Genomic DNA, 23,165 nt, shown 5'->3' with positions numbered 1-23,165 from the left:
GTAATCCTTTGAGAGAAAGGTAGTGCAGTCTGATATGACCAAAAGGGACATTAAATTTTAGGATGATCATTTTTTTAACCCTACTGGTGGATGGTACCATGATCATCTAAGAAGAGGATTCATCATATATAGAAAAATAATTGAAGAGGCAAAGGAACTTCAGTAATAAGTGAGTATTTACTTACCCAAACAGATAAACAGAAAGACCATTCTGTTTGGCAAAAAATCAGAGGGTTTGACTCGTGTCTTCTTCCAGGCATCCCCACTGACTTTGCTTGTGAGAAACTGGCAGGGACAATCAGAATTCACAATGCCATAATCGTGGGGACAGTGCAACAGCCACAACTTTGCAAATACAACTAGTTTGAACATTGTGGAAATTTCAGTTCCAAGGAGTAATGGGTCCCAAATTTTTTATGCTTTCCTGTAGTTGGCAGATTTTAGGTACCTCAGCATATATGCAAATAACTGTTTTTCAAGAACTAAGCCCTGAAACAATAAATTTATAATTAAATTTATTACCATCATCTTGCCAAAACTCAGTAATACAAGAGATCTTATCGGATTCATTTTTTATTACATGTTCATCATTTTATTTTAAAAACTTTAAAGAAAGTGATTAATAACTTGCCACAAAGCAATAGCAATAGCACTTATATACCACGTCACAGTGCTTTACAGCCCTCTGTAAGCAGTTTACAGATTCAGCATATCGGCCCCAACAATCTGGCTCCTCATTTGACTGACCTCAGAAGGATGGAAGGCTGAGTCAACCTTGAGCTGGTGAAACTCGAACTGCTGAACTGCTGGCAGTTGTCAGTCAGCAGAATTAGCCTGCAATACTGCATTCTAACCACTGCGCCACCATGGCCCAGTATAATTTGACAACTTGCCCATAGTGTTGGGATAACAACTCCTAAAGTTCCCTAGCAGTAAACACTGAACTGGGAAGGCCGCATTACGATATTCTTCTGCCTTGATATTTTTATTATCTGAAACATTTTCTTAGAACTTCCCAAGTCCTAGATGGAAGATGATGGGCAGTTTTCTTCTCTTGGAAATCTACACAACTTTCAGATATTGCAGCAATCCTAACCCCAGGATCTGAGAGAAGAAATTGGGATGACTTTCTAAGATAAGGTACCTTGAGAGTGACCAGATGCTGTGTTTCAAAGCTATCAGGATGTGAACACGTGTATGTGATGTTGGAGATTATAAACATACTACATATGCTACTGTCTATCCAGCTGCCCAATATCCCCCCTTTCTGACCTCCTTGAAATGGTGGTGTAATCTTCCAGATTTAAAGTTTTGGGGGATTTCAATTGCCATGATCTGACTTGGTAGTTGCACAAGATTTTCTGGCTACCACATCTACTATAGAAGAGTACCAAGAGTGCCAGGTAACCATTAGTCCAACTTATAGAGGCAACACCATCCAAAGCAAACTGCAATGGTACCAAAATGAAAATGTGATGAGATTGTCAGAAAAATGTAGCTATTGTGTACTTGTGTCTGACATGAGAGGCATTTTTTGTTATGTGTCATCTTTGCTCCCAATCTGCCCTCCCTCCATATTCTCATGTAAACAGGTAACCATATATCTGACCTATTTTTTTGCTTTAGATCAGTGAGGTCATAAACTATATATGAACAATGTTGTTAATTCTTTGTCAAAGACCACGTGCTGTTTATCCTAAAGCTTGCTGCCATGACCAACTCATAAGGGCATAAAATCCATTTTGGGTGTCTTGTGGGTTCTTTGTTTCTAGCAGTCACTTGAGGCATTTCCCAGTTATCAGGTTTCTGACAGTAACCAAGAATTGGCAAGTAATTAGTCAGTTAGCACTTAAGGTTTGAAAAGTGCAGAGTCCATAAATAACTTTGTAACCTGAACCATTAACAATCTGCTAGCAAGAGAGAAGCAGAGACACCAGAATTGTTGATAACCATCCAGAGTTCTGGTACCAGATAATTTCATGAGCTGGTCCAAATGTCAGTCTTGCGTGGAGCAAAACCAATTAACAATACAGGTCCACAGTTAAAGAGCTGTTTTCAACAGAAGGGTAAGAACCTGATTACTTGTATACAGCCCCAGCTGCTGGCATAGCTTAATTAGGGGCATTGCCTCCCTCTCTTTTCACAGAGACACTGCTCATCTTTGCTCTGTATTCCCATCACTGCTGTCCTGTCCTGAAGCTAGAAGCTTATCGAAATATGGTCCTTCATTAGATAAGATGTCAGTTATTATACGCTTAGGCTCGGTGTTACCTGGAGGTGTCTTAGGTTGCCTGTTAGCTCTCAAGCAGATTGTCTGTCTGGTCTGTCAGAGGAAACTGTAACAAGCTCTGTGGTGTGAAATACCCCTGGTCTCCTTTCTCGCCCATTCTATTCAACAGTCTCATAAAATTACTGCAAGAAACCACCCATCCATTCAGGATTAATTTAATCAATTCAAGATATCCAACTGTGTACCTCCATCTTGGATTGAGCAAGAATGTCCTAACTCAGTATTTGGAAATTCTTAGAATTTAGATTAAGACATACAGACTGCTGGTTATTACCTATTAAAGTATATATGGTTCATGTCCCCATTTCTTATGGGACTCACTTGCCTGTGGAGACAATCTTGAGACTCCATTGTTCCATTCAGAAAGTCATGCTTCTGATTCCTTCTTCCTGGATGGTTGAGGGACAGTAATATGGAGGCTGTCTTTCTTTGTGACTTCTCCAATCTTTTGGAAGATGAACCTTCTGCACTTATATTTCCGGAAATTGGGAGAAGACCATCAGATTTTAGGAAAAAGGTTGGCAGAAATGCTGATGCTATCATGTCCTGATGATTATATAGGATTTATTGTTGTTATGGTCTCCTTGGATACTGACACTGGAGAGGAACTTGTGCTAGATTGCCAGCCTGTATTGCGAAGCTTTTTGACATACATTCTTTGGTTTCACGTTCTCCTGGCCTTTTATATTCCTTACCTTACAAATGTTCAACTTCTGACCCTGAAACTGCATTCTATAGACTTCATTTGCTTTAGATGATTAACTTTCACTCTGAGCCACACAGGCCTTAACCTTTGGTTGGTCACAAACCAGCATATTTACAAAATTTTAATTTATTAATATTAATATTTCTATACCGCCCTTCTCCCGAAGGACTCAGGGCGGTGTACAGGGCAAGAATAAAACACAGAGTTACAAAAATTAAAAGATAATTAAATACATGCCCATAAAAACAGTTGGTACATTAATAAAAACCCCAATAAAATGATAGTAAAAAACCCCACCAATCCCCCCTCAGGCCAGGCCGGCTTGTTCGAACAGGTATGTTTTCAGATCGCGGCGAAAGGAGCGAAGATCGGGCGCCGTCCGGAGCTCAACCGGTAACTGGTTCCATAGCTCCGGGGCGCCCACAGAGAAAGATCTCCCCCTGGGGGCCACCAATCTACATTCTCTGACCGGTGGCACCCTGAGGAGTCCCTCTCTGTGGGAACGCACAGGGCGGAGGGAAGTTGATGCCGGCAGCAGGTGTTCCCTAAGGTACTCTGGACCCCTGCCATGTAGGGCTTTAAACACCATTACTAGTACCTTGAATCTCACCCGGAAGACAACTGGCAACCAATGCAGCTCACGGAGCAGAGGTGTGACATGGGAGTATCGGGAAACTCCCAACACAACTCTCGCGGCTGCATTCTGTGCCAGTTGGAGCTTCCGGGTGGTCCTCAAGGGCAGCCCCATGTAGAGAGCGTTGCAGTAGTCTAGTCGAGAGGTCACGAGCGCGTGAGTGACCGTGCATAGATCATCCCGGCTTAGATAGGGCCGCAACTGGCGCACCAGGCGAACCTGGGCGAAAGCCCCCCTAGTCACAGCTCCTATGTGGTCTTCCAGTGTGAGCCGTGAATCTAGGAGGACTCCCAAGTTGCGAGCCCTATCTACGGGGGGTAATAATTCGCCCCCCATAGCGAGAGGTGGAATGTCCGAATAAACCTGGGATGAAGGTATGCAAAGCCACTCGGTCTTGTCGGGGTTGAGTTGAAGTCTGTTCCTCCCCATCCAGACCCGAACCGCCTCCAGGCAACGGGACATCACGGTGAGGGCATCACTGGGGTGGTTTGGGGTCGAAAAGAAAAGCTCCAAAACCACGAATGATCTCACCCAGCGGTTTCATATAGATGTTGAACAGGAGAGGCGAGAGGACCGACCCCTGAGGAACTCAACAAATGAGAGACCTCGCGGTCGACCTCTGCCCCCCTGCCAACACCGACTGCGAGCGTCCCTGGAGATAGGAGGAGAACCACTGTAAAACCGTGCCTCCCACTCCCAATCCCCTGAGACGCCGCAGCAAGATACCATGGTCGATGGTATCGAAAGCCGCTGAGAGGTCTAATAGGACCAGAACAGAGGAATGCCCCCTGTCCCGAGCCCTCCAGAGATCATTCACCAGCGCGACCAATGCCGTCTCCGTGCTGTACCCGGGCCTGAAACCCGATTGGTACGGGTCTAGATAATCCGCTTCATCCAGGACCAGAGGGAGCTGATGTGCCACCACACTCTCAACAACCTTCGCAAGAAAGCAAAGGTTGGAGACAGGACGAAAGTTGTTCAATACAGCTGGGTCCAAGGCAGGCTTCTTGAGGAGAGGCCTCACCACCGCCTCTTTCAAGACGGCAGGGAAGCTGCCCTCACTCAAAGAAGCCGATATAACTGCCTGGAACCAGCTGCGTGTCCTCTCCCGGGCTGCATAAACCACCCAGGAAGGGCACGGGTCCAATAAACATGTGGTGGTGCTCAGCCTCCCCATGATCCTGTCCACTTCCTCCGGAGTCACAGAATCAAACTCCTCCCAGATGATATCGACAAGACCGCCCGTGTCCTGCTCGACAGACTCTGCCCAGTCAGAGTCCAGACCGGTCCAAATCCGAGCGATTTTGTCTGACAGATGCTGGTTAAACTCCTCGGCACGACCCTGCAAGGGTTCCTCCCTCACCTCCTGATTCAGGAGGGAGCGAGTCACCCTAAACAGGGCGGCCGGGCGATTATCTGCGGACACGATAAGGGTGGCGAAGTGGTTAGACCTCACCTCCCTTATCGCAGCGAGATAAGACCTAGTATAGGTTCTTAGTCGCAATCGGTTGGATTCGGATCGGCTGGATCTCCAACCGCTCTCTAGGCCCCGTCTCCGACGCTTCATCTCCCGGAGCTCCGCGGAGAACCATGGAGCTCGACGGGATCTGCACCGGGTCAGGGGCCGCAGGGGTACAACTCGGTCAAGAGCCTCAGTGGCTGCCCTTTCCCAGGCTTCCACTAAGGCATCTGCCGAGCTGTGAGCAAGGGAGGCAGGTGGGGACCCCAGTGCCGCCTGGAACCTCTGGGGATCCATTAAGCGTCTGGGGCGGTACCATTTGATAGGTTCCACACACCCACGGCGGGGGGTGGCAAAGCGGAAGACCAGCCGCAGGAGATGATGATCGGTCCATGACAGGGGCATAACAATTGGGGAGCCCCCACCAAGATCATCTAACCACCGTCCAGATAAGAAAACTAGGTCAAGGGTGTGGCCTCCCTCATGAGTCGGTCCCGAAATTACTTGCGTCAGGTCCATGGCCGTCATGGAAGCCATGAACTCCCGAGCCAACTCAGATGATCCTCCCAGAGATGGTAGATTGAAGTCCCCCAAAACTATATGTTTCAGGAACTCAATCACCAACCCAGAGAGGACATCGAGAAGCTCAGGCAGGGCTGCTGCTGCGTGACTAGGCGAAAGGTACACCAGCAGCAAGCCCAACTGCGCACCAGGGCCGCATCTCAAAAAGAGAGACTCACACCTGACTATCTGGGGAACGGTGGCCTCCCGTGGGCACAAGGTCTCCCTCATAACAACAGCCACTCCCCCACCCCTACCCTGAGCCCGAGGCCGGTGTAGCACCCGGAAACCTGGTGCTTTACAAATTGCTTTACAAATAACATATAAACTGCATAGATGCCTCATCTGATTTACAACTCTCTATCTGCTGTTACTTTCTCTGCTACTTGCTTGCTCATTTATGATCAAGTCAATAAAGTCCAAAGACTTATTTCTCTGCCTACATCCAACTTCAGCTGCAGGTAGGACAATTAATTTGTTTTTATGATTAACAGGTATACACAACATTCCAGATCTGAAGCAAAAAAGGTACTTTAGAGTAGGCATGATACATGCATCCTCGGTATTCTTTCCTTAACTTGTCAATGGTTAGTGGTTAAAGCATCAAGCTAGAAACTGGGAGACAATAAGTTGTGATCCTACCTTAGGAAACAAAGCCAGACTGGCTAGTTTGGCCAGTTCCTCTCTGTCAGCCCTAAGAACCAGGCAATGACAAACCACTTCTGAAATCTTGCCAAGAAAACTTCAGGGACTTGTCTAGGCAGTCATCAGGAGTCAACATCAACTCGAAGGCACCAAAAAATAAGATGCCCTTAATGCTGTTCAGCATTGTGTTATTCCCACTGATATTACCTGAGGGTTATTCCACACAGCAGCCTTACATTGCTTGTCATTCAGCTAAAATTGACTGGAAATGAAGAAAGTGGCTTAAGAATCTGCTTCCAGATTTCAATCCACTCTTCAACTTTGGCAACTATAATGGTCAGGTATTCTATCTGGGCAGCAGTTATTATAACCTCACACATTGCTCTGCTTTTTTATTGCTCCTGCCTAAGTTAGGAAAAAAAACCACCAATCACTTTCCATTTCATGGGTCGGTCTTTGAGGAAATGTGGTTTTGATTAATAGGCCTTTTATAACCATCCCCATTCAATAACTCCCTTTCCTATTTTGACTCTAACAGCCCAAAGGCAATCTGGCAGCTTTGCTGGTTGAAGAGTGGGCAAAAATGCTTTGAAGTACTTTTAAAACAATATATGAATATCAATTATGAAGACTCATTTTGCATTTAAGAAAATAAGGCTGGCTACAAGTTGGAGAACCAGGTTTTACCAAAATAATCACAAGTGGTTGGGCTTGCATAATACAACCAGCCATAAACCCATAGTTTACAAACGATGCTTATTCAGTATACTAACAAATATTATGGATTTTGTGACTTTGGATGACTTAAACATCATAGTCTTCTAATCTATAAGATTAATGGGGCCAACCAAAGAATGGATCTGCTTTGTTTATTTTCACCAAATTCTTTTAAATATAAAAAGTCTTCCCTGTATTCCCTAGCCTCAGCTGTGGCCTATTTCTAAATTTCTATCCATTCCTAGAAGGGATAATGAAAGCATGTCCTATCCTGGTTAGCAGCCTGAGGAGAAACTGATGCTGTGCTTTTTAAGCCCAGAGAAATTATTCTGAACTGCCAATGTCTCCATTTGCTGAAGACCCTTAAAGGAAAGCTTGTATTTTCCTAACATTCATTCAGCTAACTGGCTTCTGTCCATTTATTAAGCTCCTCCCTAGTATTTTATGCTCAAGTCTTGGAATGAAAAGATCATAAATATTTAAATACCTGCCATTCCACTACCAAAATGATTCATAAAAGCAGTAATTTTAAAAAAGACAAATTATGAGCACTTGAAATAAAAGTTACACCTCAGGCAAGAGTTCCTGCGAGATGGATTTGTACACCACATCTGTAACAGCTTGAAAAACTGCTCCACCAGCTATTTCTCTAAATATATAGCAGGACTTCCCTCTGATCACACACTTGTTCATTAGCTTGTAAGAACTGTACAGTACAAAGATTTAAACATTTTAAGCAAGAGAATTCAGATCCCACAAGGGCAAAAGAAGATAGGAAACTTGAATAATTTCATATATTTTACCTAACCAGGTTTGTTAAGCTACAACTTATCATATAAAACATAATTGGCTGGATTTATCCAATATATTAAACTGACTTTTAATATAATGTTTAACTATGATTTTATTAACCATGTTGTACGTACACCCCCGGTCCTGCTGTGTGCTATGTCAAGAGGATGGGAAAGGTATTATGGAATGAACTTAAAGGTTAATTTTGAATGTGAAGATACCACCAAAATGAAGATAAGAAAACAAACCATGGAAATTGTCCAGAAAAAGAAGAGAAGCCAAGAAAGACAAAAATCTCAGAAAGAAACTTAACAAAGAGTTTCAGAAAGCTGTTAGAAGAGGCAAAAAAATAGTACTTCAATAGCATCTGCAAAGACACTGAGGACGGAAACAGATGGAAAAACAAGGAAATCTTTCAAAAGATCTATGAACTCAGGAGGTTCAAACCTCAAATTGGTATGCTAAAAGACACCAATGGACAAATGTGAAGTGTTAATACCACTTTATAATGCCTTGGTAAGGCCACACTTGGAATACTGCATCCAGTTTTGGTCACCACTGTGTAAAAAAAGATGTTGAGACTCTAGAAAGCAGAGAAGAGCAACAAAGGGGACTGGAGGCTAAAACATATAAAGAACAGTTGCTGGAATTGGGTATGTCTAGTTTAATGAAGAGAAGGACGAGGGATGATATGATAGCAGTGTTCCAATATCTCAGGGGTTGCTACAAAGAAGAGGGAGTCAAGCTATTTTCCAAAGAACCAGAGGACAAGAAGCAATGGATGGAAACTAATCAAGGAGAGAAGCAACCTAGAACTAAGAAGAAATTTCCTGACAGAATAATTAATCAGTGGAACAACCTGTCTTCAGAAGTTATTATTATTATTATTAATTTTATTTGTATAGTGTGAATGCTCCAACACTGGAAGCTTTTAAGAAGAGATTGGACAACCATTTATCAGACATGGTATAGGGCAGGGGTAGGCAATCTTGGCTCTTTTATTCCTGTGCTGGCTCAGGAATTCTGGGAGTTGAAGTCCATGAGTCATAAAAGAGCCAAGGTTGCCTACCCCTACTATAGGGTTTCCTGACTGAACAGGGAGTTGGACTAAAAAACCTCCAAGATTCCTTCCAACTATTCTATTCCTATTCCTAATTCCTAATTCCATTTATTATACTTATTCTTATTCTATTCTACAACAACAACAACAACAACAACAACAATGACCACCCAGCTACAGCAATTTTGGCAGTCCCAATTCTACAGCAATTCTGTCTCAGATCTTTTGAGAAAAATTTGGTAGGTGGACAAAAATACCAAATCCAGTCTAAACTTCTGGCTGATTTTGTGACCAGTCATAACAATATTTTTTTCTTGTTTTCTTTTCACTCATTCTGTCATGTCACCTTTTAGAATACTTGGACTGCAGTCACTCAGAGTGACACATAATTCTTTCTACAACCTGTATCTATTTCTTCCATTATTACTATTTACTGGAACATAATATGCAAATATCACTAATCCTATAGATTCCTACTTTCATATGTACCACACTAACTGATACTTCCTGATATAAATTTGAGCCATTTCATTCATAATTAAACCTCTAGCTTGCTGGAGAGAAAACTCATGAATGTCACTGCTCTGTCTCCCTTCTCAACTCTTTCTGCAGCAAGGTTCATCCCAATTCTTCATTTACTCAGTTGAGACCATGAACCCAATACTCAATATCCAAAATAATTTATTTGCAAGGACCTTCAGAGCCTGGTCAGTCACACAAAGGATACGTTAGCAACAGCTGCCAAGGCAAAACAGCTCCCACTATCAACCACAGGCAATATGTACTTTACAGGAACAAAGAGACTCAAATTACAAACAGATTATTGGTTACAGGGTAGCTATCAAGCACTCCAAACTCAGATACAAATAAAGTCATGGTAAGATAAGCATGTATATTAGAAAAATAAGCACTAAGCAGTTTCTTACCTCTACATTGATATGTGCACTACTTCAACAGATGGGTCTATAAATAATGATCCGCGCCACCCATCATGGCTTTGATCAATTAAAACTTTCATATGAAACTTTTTAAAGACAGTGTAAACTATGATAACCTGAATACCAATACACTTCAAATATTCCCTGATAACTGTAAAGTCAGGATCAGTTTTGGCACATTTTGATCAGGATGCGATAAGCACAACTACGGCCCAGATTTATGGTATACTCTCACATTACCTTATTCAACCTACCATGGTTTTTTTTGCCTCCAAAAGAGGTACTAGGTCTTATTTTGGAGGAATAATAATAATAATAATAATAATAATAATAATAATAATAATAATAATAATAATAATAATATAATGATGATGATGATGATGATGACGACGACGACCTTGGAGGTTGTCTAGTCCAACCCCCTCCTCAGGCAGGAAACCCTATACCATTTCAGACAAATGATTTTTCTTAAAAACTTCCAGGTTTGGAGCATTCAGAACTTCTAGAAGCAGGTTGTTCCACTGTTCTGTCAGGAACTTTCTTCTTAGTTTTAGGTTGCTTCTCTTTCGCTAGTTTTCTTTAGTTGCTTATTGTCCTGCCCTCAGGTGGCTTTGTAGAATAGCTTGACTCCCTCTTCTCTGTGGCAGTCCCTGAGATATTGGATTACTGCTATCATGTCACACACCCCCGTACTTCTTTTCATTAGACTAGACATTCCCAATTCCAGCAACCATTCCGTATATGTTTTAGCCTTACTCGCCTCCAGCACCGACAGCCCCGCCTAGCAGATCCATTTCTTCTGGGGCCAAAGGAGCAGCTTCATTCTGCAGCTGTATTCCGGCCAGCATTTTGCAGTCAGGCCTTTCCAGAAGGCCTCTGCAGCCAAGTACCAAGTTATGGATTCAACCCATAGCTCGGCTCTTGGCTGCACAGGCCTTCCGGAAAGGCCTGTGACCGAGAAATGCAGGCATAGCTACAGAAGCCGCAGAAGTGGGACGGCGAGGAAAGGCCTGACTGCAAGGTAAGTGGATGCGGGGTGTGTGGGACAGATCCACACCCTTACGCCCGCCCTAGCTTGATTTTTAAGTGTGTGCCTTGCTCCCTAACTAGGGCTTATTTTTGGAATAGAGCTTATATTAGGCCCACCCCCAAAAATCAAGCTAAGGCTTATTTTCAGGTAGGCCTTACTTTCGGGAAAACATGGTAGTAGCTCTAATCTAGAGAGTATTTTGCAAAGCAATATACTGTTGTCTACATCCCATCAGCTGGGAGATACATGTAATTCACTGACACCCTCCAGATACATAATGTTATTGTTAGGTGTTCTGTTTGGGCCTTTCCTTGACATTTTGATCAGCATGCCATATGCACATCTTATGCTTATCTTATGCAACCTAGTATTTTATTACATTCATTCCCTTTTTTTCTTCCTTCTTACCCTCTCTTTTATCATTTGTAGTTTTGTTTTATTTTGAACCTTTTACATTCAGAAACCTTCAGCTCTCTATCTTTCAGTTGAAACTTCTCATTTCTTCCTGTACTTATCTACATACATCTGAGCCTTCATGGAATGCATTCTTGAAGTAGTTAACACAGTGATTGAGCACAAGACTATACTTTAACTTAGATTTCTCATCAATTGATCTGATATCAAGGAACAATCTGCTATTTAACAGAAGAAGCTCATAATACTAAAAATTATATTAAAATGAACATGTATAGCTCTTTAAAGACAGATTAAGATATACACATTTATGTTTTAACTCAATTAGAATACATACATATACATACATATTATTTATTACTATGTATATATACAGTATGTAAATTTATTTAAATAAATTTAGATTAAAATTGATTTGTTTGTTTATTTACTCTAAACTTAGTGCCAAGTCTGAGTCTGCATGTTCGAGTATTCCCTTCAAAAATCCTGAGGGCACTCTTCACAGGTCTTCTAAAACCTGTCAACAAATTTTAATATCAGGAGAATAGAAAGGAAAATATTCAAATATATATGGTATAATAATGCTAATTTGAATTAAATTTAAATTAAAACAAAAGTATTTTTCTTCTTGTCTTGCCTAGATCTTTATTCTGGCCTGGTTTTCAGAGGGTGGTTCCTGCCACTCAATCACCAGGTTGGAACTTATTCCAAAAAACACATTTTTTGTATTAAAAGTATCAAAGTAACAATCTCATAAGCTAAGATAATTTTACGAATATTATATAAACTTACAAAATAGGTTACTAGGCTTATTTTTAAAGCAATTTTTTGTTGGAACACTATAAAGAGGCACAGGTCAAATGTTGGAATTTTCCTATATGTTGCTCTTAAGGTAGCTTTATTCAAAATACAGTACATTGTTTAAAGCAACTCAGGTATGTATTTATCATCACTGTAATTCTAGTAGCTGCTGTACTCTGCTTAGTAATCTTTCTTTTACTTACATTTTGCCTCTACATAGATATATTAGAGAAGTCATATGTTTTGTCCTCATTATTTACATCTTTATTCTTCTCTATGTTAATATGCATAAAGATACCTGCCAAACTATTTACTTGATTAATACTGATTAATACTAAGGGAGATGGGTGGTTAAGAAATACGAAAAATGAATGAATGAATTCCAGCCCTACCAATGAAAGCTTATGCCATAATAAAAATTTTCAGTACCATTACCGTACATTCTCTTTTTGCTATAATACCCTGTCAAAGCTAACTTTTTGGAATAAGATTATTTCCTGTAATTACATTCTTATAACAACCTTCACAGATTCATTTAAATAATTACACAAAGTTGTAGGACATCCTATTTTAAAACTACATTTAAGAAGGAGAATCTTTAAATAATATTCTTGAAACTGAGAATTTGAAAACTCCAAGCTGAGTAATCAGTATATACACCCAATTAGTAGCTCTGAAATTCCTTTTCTTTTGCCAGGTTCAAAGTAGTTCTTCAAATAAATATTTCTGAACACAATTTTACCACAATTCAATGTCCATGCTGTGCCATTTCATTGTGATTAAACATGCCAAATAAGTGTTGAATTACCTTTATATTCAAAGCCATTTAAAGCTACTACAGAGATATCTGCATTAATGCAACTTTAAATTCCTCGTACTTCACACCCAGTGATGAAAAAATTAAATAAAATCATATATATATCGTCATTACATATATATTTCAACCTTCCTTCAGAAATTCAAAATAACATATTTACTATTTTATTCTCACAATAATATTATCAGGTGGATAAACTAGGAGATAATATCTGGCAAAGTGATCTCTATGACTAAGGAGGGCTTTGAATATGAACTTCTCCAGATCTAATCCAAATCTCTCAACGATGAGACACCAAGGTTCTCAGATCTGGGCTGCCAAAGTGTGGCTAAACACAAAATAGCACTAAAACTGTCAGTATCTCTTTGCCACCTAGATTTTTGCTTGTCACTCTGCTGTGCACCGTCTCTTTAAAATAGTATTTACTTAACTACTTAAATGTAAATTTTAGCTGATGGACCCAAGTTAAGTTAAATGCTTCATGTTTCTACTATAAATTAGTTAAAAGCTAAACAGAAATCAGTGTTGAGTCAGGAGAAATGCATAGAAGTCAGTCGTATTAAATCATTATAGAATTTGATTTAGATGTAGTACAGTGAGTGAACCCATCTTCTAACCAGCTTTGGAGAACTGGCAGGAAATCAAGACACCCTGAGGTATATTTTAATTCCTCCTAGCTTTGTTTCTGATTATTCTTTTGTCTTTTCTTTCTTGGCAGGTGAATAAAGAAAACTTTTCAATTGGTTGCCATGTAAAGCTCTTACCCAGGAACTGAGAATTCACTGTGGAAAGCAATTTGACTTTTTTAAAATGCTGCCTAGGTTTCCTTTTTTCCCAGACAACTTAAGAAAGCATGAATACTGTTGTACCCTCCCTTACGGAAAAAAAATCAGAAATAGGGTCTTTTGAGTAAAAGGCCTGCCAGCTGAAATGCCACAGCATTATTTCCATTCTTCTGGAGCTCTATAAATTAAAGACAGCTCTTAGTTCTTTACATTTCATCTAAACTCCCTAAATTTTGCTGCAAAAGTAGCTGTAACTCTAATTGGACATAATGTCTTTTTTGTCTTATTTCTCCTGCCATCTGATGATTTCCTCAACATTATTAAAAAAAAAAGCCAGCGTGACCTAAGCAGTTATTAACACATCTATTATCATGTGAGAGCACATTTTTCTTTTTAAACTAGAATATTCCAGAAATTCAGTGAATAAATATTGTTTCAAATAGAATTCAGCTTCATGAATATGTCAGAAAAATTCTGGGGAAGAATAATTTTGATGTTTAAAAAATGTTAAACTTCTCTAAGCTGCTCAACATTTTATGCTAATCAAGTCCAAAGTTGTTAGCTGAAAATGTTATTTAAAATTAAAAGTAAACCATTTTCTTGACATCAATTTATTGACTAATGAGTTGATTCTCATTATTTCTACCAAGCTTTCTGCTCCTGAATAAGAGGTGGGATATAAAACTAATAAACAAACATGGGTTCACTATATGCATAGCCTTGCAGGGATAATTTGCTTTATTTTCTTCTCATAAAACCCTCTTAAAACTGTCACTAGGTTTACATGTACTAAGTAACTGTTTAGCTATTATTCACTAAATAAACTGAACTTGTTAAATTCACACCTTCAATTTATTCACAAATAGCATTATGCATGAGAGCATTAAAATGATCGTGAAAAGCCCTACCCATTTTTATGTGCATATAATACGTATTAAGAAGGAATGGAGTTTCAATTACAATTGCATCCACCATCTTGACTTTTTTGAATCTTTTTCCCACCAAGTCCCCAAACATTATGTTGTGTGATTTAGGCCAGTACCACAGTTAAAGTTACAAAGCCAGTTTCTTTCTTTCTTCTTGACTGAATTATTATCCAAAATCTGTTGGCTATAAAATGGCACCAGGAATGTTTCCTTGTTACATAAAGAGCAAATTTTTCTCGAGAGCTTTCTACTATTTTTGAATTTAAATATGTTTTTCTTTTTTTTCCTGTTTCTTCAATTACTCTTACAAACCTAGACAAGCAACATGCACTTATTAAGGGCACTAGGAACTTTATAGAACTTTGATTATATGAGTGAATTTACAGCCATGTAATTGAAGACTACAGAGCTCTGAATGGGGTCACATACATTGGCAATACATTCTATAGCTACATAGTGCTATTCTAGCTCTTTCCAGGTGTGCCACATTGAAATAATAAAAAGGCTATATTATAAGATCCAATTATTGACAGTTACTACAAGTGGAAAACAATGGAAAGCAAATTTATGAATATCGTCTATTCATTTGAGCAGCTGTTTGGCATTAGTTTGTCCAAGCATTATTTTACTTTTGAATATTCATATAACTTGGATTTTGTCCATACAGATATTTGTCTAAAGACCACTGAATATAAATGTACCAGTACTGATAAGATTTTTCCACATTAATGCAAGAGAAATATGTTTTGTTTTTTAATGCCGCATTTTTTCAGAAGTCCTTTCTCAGTAACTCATATGTTCAAAATTAAGAAATAAGCATGCCACAGAAGCAGCTGAAGCAAATAATAGATGAATATCTGTTACTAATTTAGAAATAAAACTTCCATGGATGTGCTAAGGAGTTATTGCCACCCAGTCTAGGAATAGGCACAACAGTACACAAGCTGGATTTGAGCAAAGAGTCCCTGCTATTAGGTGCTCCTAACCCTATGTATCTTAATTCAAAAGGAAATCCCTTTCTATTCAATGGAAAATAATTTAGTCCTAGAACTCCAATTATTCTAGAGTTATTTTGTGTATTTTCATTTGTGCTTTTTTGGTGTGAATAAGAGATCATTTCTGCATTCAAGAACAATTCAAAAGCTATTTTAAGCAACAATTATGACAACTTTAAAACTCATAAACTTGCAAGAAATTATTAAATTGTGTATTCGACTGTCACTAAAACACAGTTGAAACAAACCCATCAGCCGTGACATTTTAAGTATTACCCTTTGATAACTCCAACTAAATCTGAGAATACTTCTTTGCCTCTTAGAATTTTTTTTAATCTAGACAATTTAACCATGTGGATTTATGGAATCTTTCACTACAATGAACACTGCAAGTTAATATCTATCATCTATCTATTTATTTATTTGTTAAATTTATAGCCTACCTTTCCTAAAGGAGCTCAAGGCTGTATAAATACAACCTCTAATTTTCCTCCACAAGACCACCGTATGGAGAAATGTTGGTCTACATGAAAATTACTAGCTTGAAATTACCCACTGAGTTTCTGTGGACATGGTTAAATTTGAATCTGGATCTTCTAGGTACAAGCTCTTAACTACTACAGTACCCTGGCTCTCTATGTTCTTTCATAATTTTAATTGATTGTGCCAGTGAGAAATATAGAATAAAATATAAAACAACATTTTTTTCATAAGTTTGGCAATCAATGGTGGAATTCTATAACTTCACAATCATCACACAAAAATCTGTAATGTAAGCAGTAAGCCATCATTATGTTTTTCAGGTCTACCCAAATGTGTGACTTCCACTAAGATGCATGTGCAGTGATTGTCTTAGGGCAGGGGTAGGCAACCTTGGCTCTTTTATGACTCGTGGATTTCATCTCCCAAAATTCCAGAGCCAGCTGTGCCTAAATCTGTGCTGGCTCAGGAATTCTTGGAGTTTTGAAGTCCACGAGTCATAAAAGAGCCAAGGTTGCCTACCCCTGTCTTGGGGCATAGTTTTGGGATGAAGATAATCATCATCACGATTTGAATTAAGTTCACTCAGATGGAGCAAAACAAAGCAATCACTATCAAAGACATGTGACCGTATTACTTTATTATTTGGTCTGGTATCACTTTATGATAACTGCATCCAAAAGCCAAACATTCTATTAAAATAAAGAAAAATGTTGCACCTTCAAAACACATAAAATATTTCAGATTAACCCAATATACACTTTCCTTTCACAGAATTCTGTACAGAAAAGGCTTCTGAATTTGGAGAAAAGCCCAGACTATTTTAAATCTGACATCAAAGACAATACAAGAAATGGCCCTTCCTCATTAATGGATGATGCCAAACATGAGGATGAATGGACAAAACCAACATCAGCATATTTTTTTCTACCACATAAAAAAACATGAGTAACATGTGCATCAGGCACAATCTACAATTATCTCACGTTATGACATCATCATTATACAAATGATGCAAATTATTTGGCAACTCCTGCCAAATCAATCACCAGTCAAAATCATGTCAAATTCACAGAAAATCTTTGGATGGTTTTCAAAAATATTATTAATCTGAGAGTGCAACTTTGTATTTTTTATTTATTTATGCCCAGATTTATATGTCACATCCTCCTCCTAGAATCCCAGGCTACTTACAATAGAATACTGTAACTAAGCCATCATACAATAACATAAAAATATTACAACAAATAATAAAAATCCACTTGATTATATCAACAATGGTTTCATATGCTGCATAAAGACAACCAATTGTGGCAACAAACTTTATGTAAAACATAGCATAGCATAGCACAGAAACCTAAATTTTTGCCCCAGATCAACCAAGTATGTGTCAAAATTCTTTCCCAATGCCTAGAGATTTGGAAGTCTGGAGAGAGAAGAATGGGTTTCAGTTTCAGTTCTGGATGACAAGAGGGCATCGAGAAGCAAGTCGCAACCATTGAGGGCCTTTGCCCAATTCAACATTTGAGCCAATAACATCTGTTTCTGGATGAGGAGATCCTACTCATGATTATGCAAAGCTTAATCATCTTCCACACCAATTATTGTAGAACAGGGAGGGGAACCTTGGTCCTTTTATGACTTGTGGAATTCAACTCGCATGGCTGGCTCAGGAATTCTGGAGTTGAAGTCCACAAGTCATAAAAAGGCCAAAGTTCCCCACCCCTGCTGTAGAATGTTCTACATCACAGATGTCAAACTCACCGTGTCACGTGACGTGCATTGCTGGAGCTGGGGTGGGCACAGCCTCCGTATGATGCAACCAGCCCAAGGACCAGCAGTTTGAAACCCCTGTTCTACATGGAGCTCCACTTGGAAGAACATTCAAAAGTTGCAACTAGTTCAGAATGTAATGGGGCAAGCAGTTCTGAGTGTTTCTCTAAAAATACACACTGACTTCCAATGAGCTTCTACATTGCAATTCAAGATGATGGTTAGTGTCTACATGGCACAGAGCCAGGTTACTAGTGGAACTTATTATCTCAGATTGTTTGGCTCACCCCACCAGCACTGACAGAGTGGCCATGTTCCTGGTATCTTCCTTTAAGCAATGCCATCTTCTGAGACTCAGGAACTATGCTTTCACCACTGTAGCAACTGCTTTGTAGACCAGCATTCCTACAGGGCAGAATGGCCCTGTTGGTCTTTCATAAGGGACTACAGACCTGTTTTCCCTCCCTTAGCATTTGTACCTGGTATTAGGGGAGATTTGTTAATTTATTGTTTCTTATCAATTACAAAACAGAAACAACTGTTTGGATCTCTGGCATACGATATAGCGATTGACTGTTGTAATTTCTTAATTGATTTGTTTTGCTGTTTTCTGGTTTTAAGTTAGCCACTCAGAATCACAGTACTGTAATGAGATGAATAGCCACATATATTGTTTAAATAAACAAATAAATATTGGGCCAACTGTTGGAATTCAGAAGAGTATGTAATCCTACATATCAATTACAGAAATAATTGACAACGATTTTTGATTTGCTTCTCTCCTATGTTTGGCTGGTTAGATTAGATTGAAGTGGCTTCACTTTTTTTGCTTTGATAGAATTTATTATCTATTCCTTTTATTTTATTTAGTGCCATTTGACTTCATACAAGCTCAGGGAAATTCACACTATAAACAAAGAATCCAAGGGATAATATATCCAATTACTTCCTATACCAAATTTAGAAGTGGCCACATCTTTTGGATTCTCCTATTGTTTGCTGTTTTAGCATCAAAAGGAAAGAAATATCAACTAACTTGTACTCTTCACAGGGATAGGTGGCTGATTACCTTCTGTTTTAAGGGATTCCTCCTTGCCACTCCTTTAGCAGGTCAGTTAAATAATACTCATGTGTACTATTTTTTATTTATTAATTTGTTGCCCATCTCACCGGGAGATGTATATTGCTTTTGTTTTCTTTTAGTATATTTTTAGGTCTACCTTCAGGTGTCAATATCTGGCAATTTCTTTACTTTGCAGCAATATCAATATTAATGGCTTTTTCATTTTCTTTCCCTAATTATGTACCCTGCTGTGTTGAAGTGGATTGCAATTTACACATTCTGTTAGACTGAGGATATATGCTAATCCAGTTTATCTGATCAGTATCAGATTTAAAAAGATTGAAAGAGCCACAGAAGTCAAAAGGCCAGATCCTTCTCTGAAAAGTTTATCAAAATAATGAGAAAATTGAGACAAGAAGGGAGAAAGAAAATAGAAATGATAGCAAGTTAAGATAAAACAAGATAGTTAACTAAGACATGCTTGGAAATCCTGTCACATACCAGGTCACATTTAAAAAAATGTGTCTTTTAAAAACAAATGGATTTTAAATAACTGTAATAGTATTTGTTTTAGAAATATTCAATGCTGGAATATTTCTAAAAAGGCCAAAAATTATAGGATGCAGATTAGTCATGTAAAAACAGAACATATTATTGCAGAAATATTTTATTTGTACAAATGAAAGGCAGGAAAGCATAATCCAAGCCTATTTCCTGATGGCAAATTTACTAAATGTGCATTATATCCCAAGTGAACCAATTCCAAGCACATTTTTTTAATGTTTTGGCCGTTATGAGGACAATTAAAACCCTATCTTATCTTCTTCTCCCATCTTTTAAGTTACTGAGCCAAACTAAAATGAGTTTTGATCTAAAATATATAGATTAATGACAACTCAGCATTAGAATGTGCTCTGTAGACAACTACAGTTTTACATTTTAATTAGTTAACATGCAGCATCACAGTCCTATTTAAGCTTGTTCAATATGCTCACTTGATTTATTTACATAGAAATTAACACAGCTTACATTTTGGAAACTTTTCTATACTACTGCTCACTAATTATAGATCCAGGATTTTGTACCATGCCTCTACCCGACAATTTTTTATAGTATGAGGGAATAACGCTTCGGTGTTATTTTCTGTAAGCTTTTACATTTAATTCTTAGACTGTGAATGAAGGATAATTCATTAAAAAAGGCCTGATGTTGCTCTTGTAAACATCATGCAGACCAGTCCAGAACGAAAAAATTGCCACACACACACACACACAAAAGTCGGATGTTTGCCAACCCTTGTACCTCGATAAGCCTACCTTTACTCCTTAGCACGTAAAATCTTCCTAAGAACTTACTGTACTGTATGCAGTGGCTGATCTCACCTCTACAGGGCAGAGATCTTAAACCCCCCCCCCCGCAAAAAAAGCCCACCAGATTCCAAAGGATGAGGGACAACCACGGGGTAAAATACGCTTTCCACGGACCGAACGAGATTGCTTCCACGGGAAGGCAAGCCTCTCTCTTGGTTTCTTCTCTGGGCAAACCCTAAACCAGTCAGAGCCCATGAAACTTAAAAACAAGCTCTTTGTACGTGATCGCCTAAAAGCAGCCAATGCCAGAAGAGCCTCTTCGAAGGGTAGTAGTATCGTGCACCACAGTCACCTTGATGGAAGAACGGCGACTCTCCTGTACGGGCGGATTTTCCACAAGGCCAAACCGAGATTCCCGAAATCCGATCGCGGACAGATTTCCACCCTACCCTTAACCCCCAGCCCACCCCACCCCTAGCTCTCTGCCAAGCCCGGTCACGCACCGGCTGCCAAAGGCGATCTCCTCCCACTTTCCCCTCCTTCCCCTCCCCTCGGCTCGGCGCCCTAACCTCGCGTCCCACCCAGCCTGCCTTTCTCCTCTCCGCTCGGTACCTTCTGTGTGGCAGCTGGAAGAGAGGATGGTGTTGGGAGGTCGGAAGAGGTAAGGCAGGTAGCGGGAAAAGCATTTCATCTTCCAGCGGCAGAGGTGGATTTATGCAAAAGTGAGGGGTAAACAGTCCTCCCGATCCATGGGGCTGGGCAGGCGAGGCTACATGATGGATGCATTCTACGGCATCCCGCCAATTGCCGAGCGAGCGAAGTCACCACCTCTCTGGCCGGACCCCATTTTGCCAGCAGCCCCAGCAAAAGAACCGCCTCGCATTTCTGCAGGCGTCCAGCGCCAACTCCGAAGCCCCCCTAGCAAGCAGGGCGAGGTTCCTCATTGGCTAAAGCTCCTCCGAGTAGGATTTGCTGACTAAGTCCCTCCCGCTGGTAAAATACACAGAAGCAACCAGGGACGGACTGCGTGTGATAATAATCCTGGAAAGCTCTTTTGGCGGGGAAGGTCGGCCCACTGCGCGGGCGTGAAAGAGCCTTGGGAATTGCAACGGCAAATTTCAGGGCGCCGGTGTTGGAGCGAAGGGCGAGGCCGATTGCTAAGGGTTGTAACGTCAAGGTTAGCATTGCACATAAAGGGCAAAGTTCCCGCATTGTCAGCTGGACCGGGCGCAACTTCAGCCAAGAGACGGAAAAAGAGGAGAACTCTACAAGATGAGATAATTCGGGAAGGTCGCGTTAAAAGAAAACCAAGGACGATGTCTATTCTTATTACAGTATGCCTTTACTCTGGCTTTGTTTTTTCTTTCGTGGTGGAGAAATTTCATAGAAGCAAAAGAGAAATTCCTTTTGGACTAAAATCTGTGCAAGGCTACTTAAAAAAGCTGAATGCAGTTAGTTCAACTAAGTTTGTTCCCAGGGACATGTGCATGGGGGAGCAGTTATTTAGCATCTTTTCAATGCTGCCTTGGGGTTTTTTTGTCCCTTTTGGCAGCAAAGTGCAAGGTGTGTTGGAAGCATCTTTTCTTTGTAGGAAGAATCCAGAGAAAGAAATATTTTGGGAAATATTAAAAAGGCAGAATATATTTCTCCGAAGGAATAATGGAGATCTTTAAAAAGCAGAAACTTCTCCATCCCCCAGCCAGAAAACTCAGCAGAAATCAGCTTTTAGAAATGCAGATGTAATAATCCAGGGCTTTTCAACCAGTGGTACGGGTACCACCTGTGGTACATTGGCAGCTGGCAGGTGGTATGTGACCATCCTAGAAAAGTGGTAGCAGGGGAGGGGCATGAGCTGAACCAGTGGCAGTACCGCACAAGCCTGAGCGAGAGACAGACAGCTGGAGCTGCAGAGCTGTCAGGGCTCAGCAGAAGCACCAGGATCAGCCCCAGGCACCAGCTGGAGCTCGGCACTGATCCTGGTGCTTCTGAGCCAGAGGAAGCGCCAATCAGTTGGAATGTTACAGCATCTCCAGGGTCTTGTGATTTACATTCAGATGCTTGGCAACTGATTCATATTTACAACGGTCACAGTGTCCCAGGGTCATGTGAAGTGACCAAAACCTGCTGCAACCACCCAGCATATTGGGGGGGAATAAAAACCAAACACTCCCCACCCCACCCCCGCTGCCAATCCTCAACAGAAATGCTCACAACAATAAAAACCTCAGACAGGAGGAAGAGCGCCGCCGGGTGGGCAGGCGGTTGTCTTGCTTGGCTGTGGCTTGGGGGGCACTTTTTTCAGTGCCATTGTAACTTCGAACAGTCACTAAGCGAACTGTTGTAAGTAGAGGACTACCTGTACTTCATCACTTTTTTCCTTTTTTTTTTTGGGTCATCAAGTTTTTGACACCTTGCTAGGCGACTGGTGGTACTCGGATGGGGGAAAAGGTTGAAAAGCCCTGTAATAATCCATTCAGGAAGGTTGGGGCCAGGAAGCTAGAAGCTATGCAATTAGGAAGACAAAGATCTCTAAAATCTATATACCCCACCCAAACTCTAAAAGACATGACCTTTTGGGACATAATAGGATTAACCCAATGCCAAAAGGGCACACTCAGACTCAAGTCAAAGTACATGACACAGGAAATATAAAGCCTCAAACAGGAACAGGAAACAACCTCAAGAGCCCCAGCAACGTGGTCAGTTTTTCCAGAGCCACATTTCTCTATGGCTCTGCCCTTCAATAAAACTACAACCTTCTTTCTAAAGCAGTCTCCATTTTGTTTATTACCAGCTTGGACTGGACCCTGATGAAGACTTTTCGTTCTACACTGTTGAATGCCTTTTATTTATTTCATCCTCTGCTTGTTAGTGAAACAGGATTAAATCATCTTTAGTTGTATCAATTAATGTTTTTTTTTCATTAGCTGATAGCATCCAAGGATAGTCGTAAGGTATTTGAACTCTAT

At 40.2% G+C, this 23,165-nt stretch overlaps 1 protein-coding gene across 1 annotated transcript in view; it reads right to left on the bottom strand.

The window, feature by feature from the left end:
* Positions 1-20,896, bottom strand: part of PPP2R2B (protein phosphatase 2 regulatory subunit Bbeta) — a gene marked incomplete at its 3' end in the record, with an annotated part of 274,612 nt that extends 253,716 nt beyond the window's left edge. The window contains exon 1 of the mRNA XM_081321463.1: positions 20,809-20,896. Coding sequence (XP_081177589.1) covers positions 20,809-20,887 — 79 coding nt within the window. The 5' untranslated portion in view covers positions 20,888-20,896. The remainder of the gene's footprint in view (positions 1-20,808) is intronic.
* Positions 20,897-23,165: the final 2,269 nt, after the last annotated feature.

This window comes from Vipera berus (genome assembly GCF_964194415.1).
Source record: "Vipera berus genome assembly, chromosome: 2".
NCBI lineage: Eukaryota > Metazoa > Chordata > Lepidosauria > Squamata > Viperidae > Vipera > Vipera berus.
The sequence above is the reverse complement of the archived record's forward strand: the minus strand, read 5'-3'. Positions and strand labels throughout refer to the sequence as shown.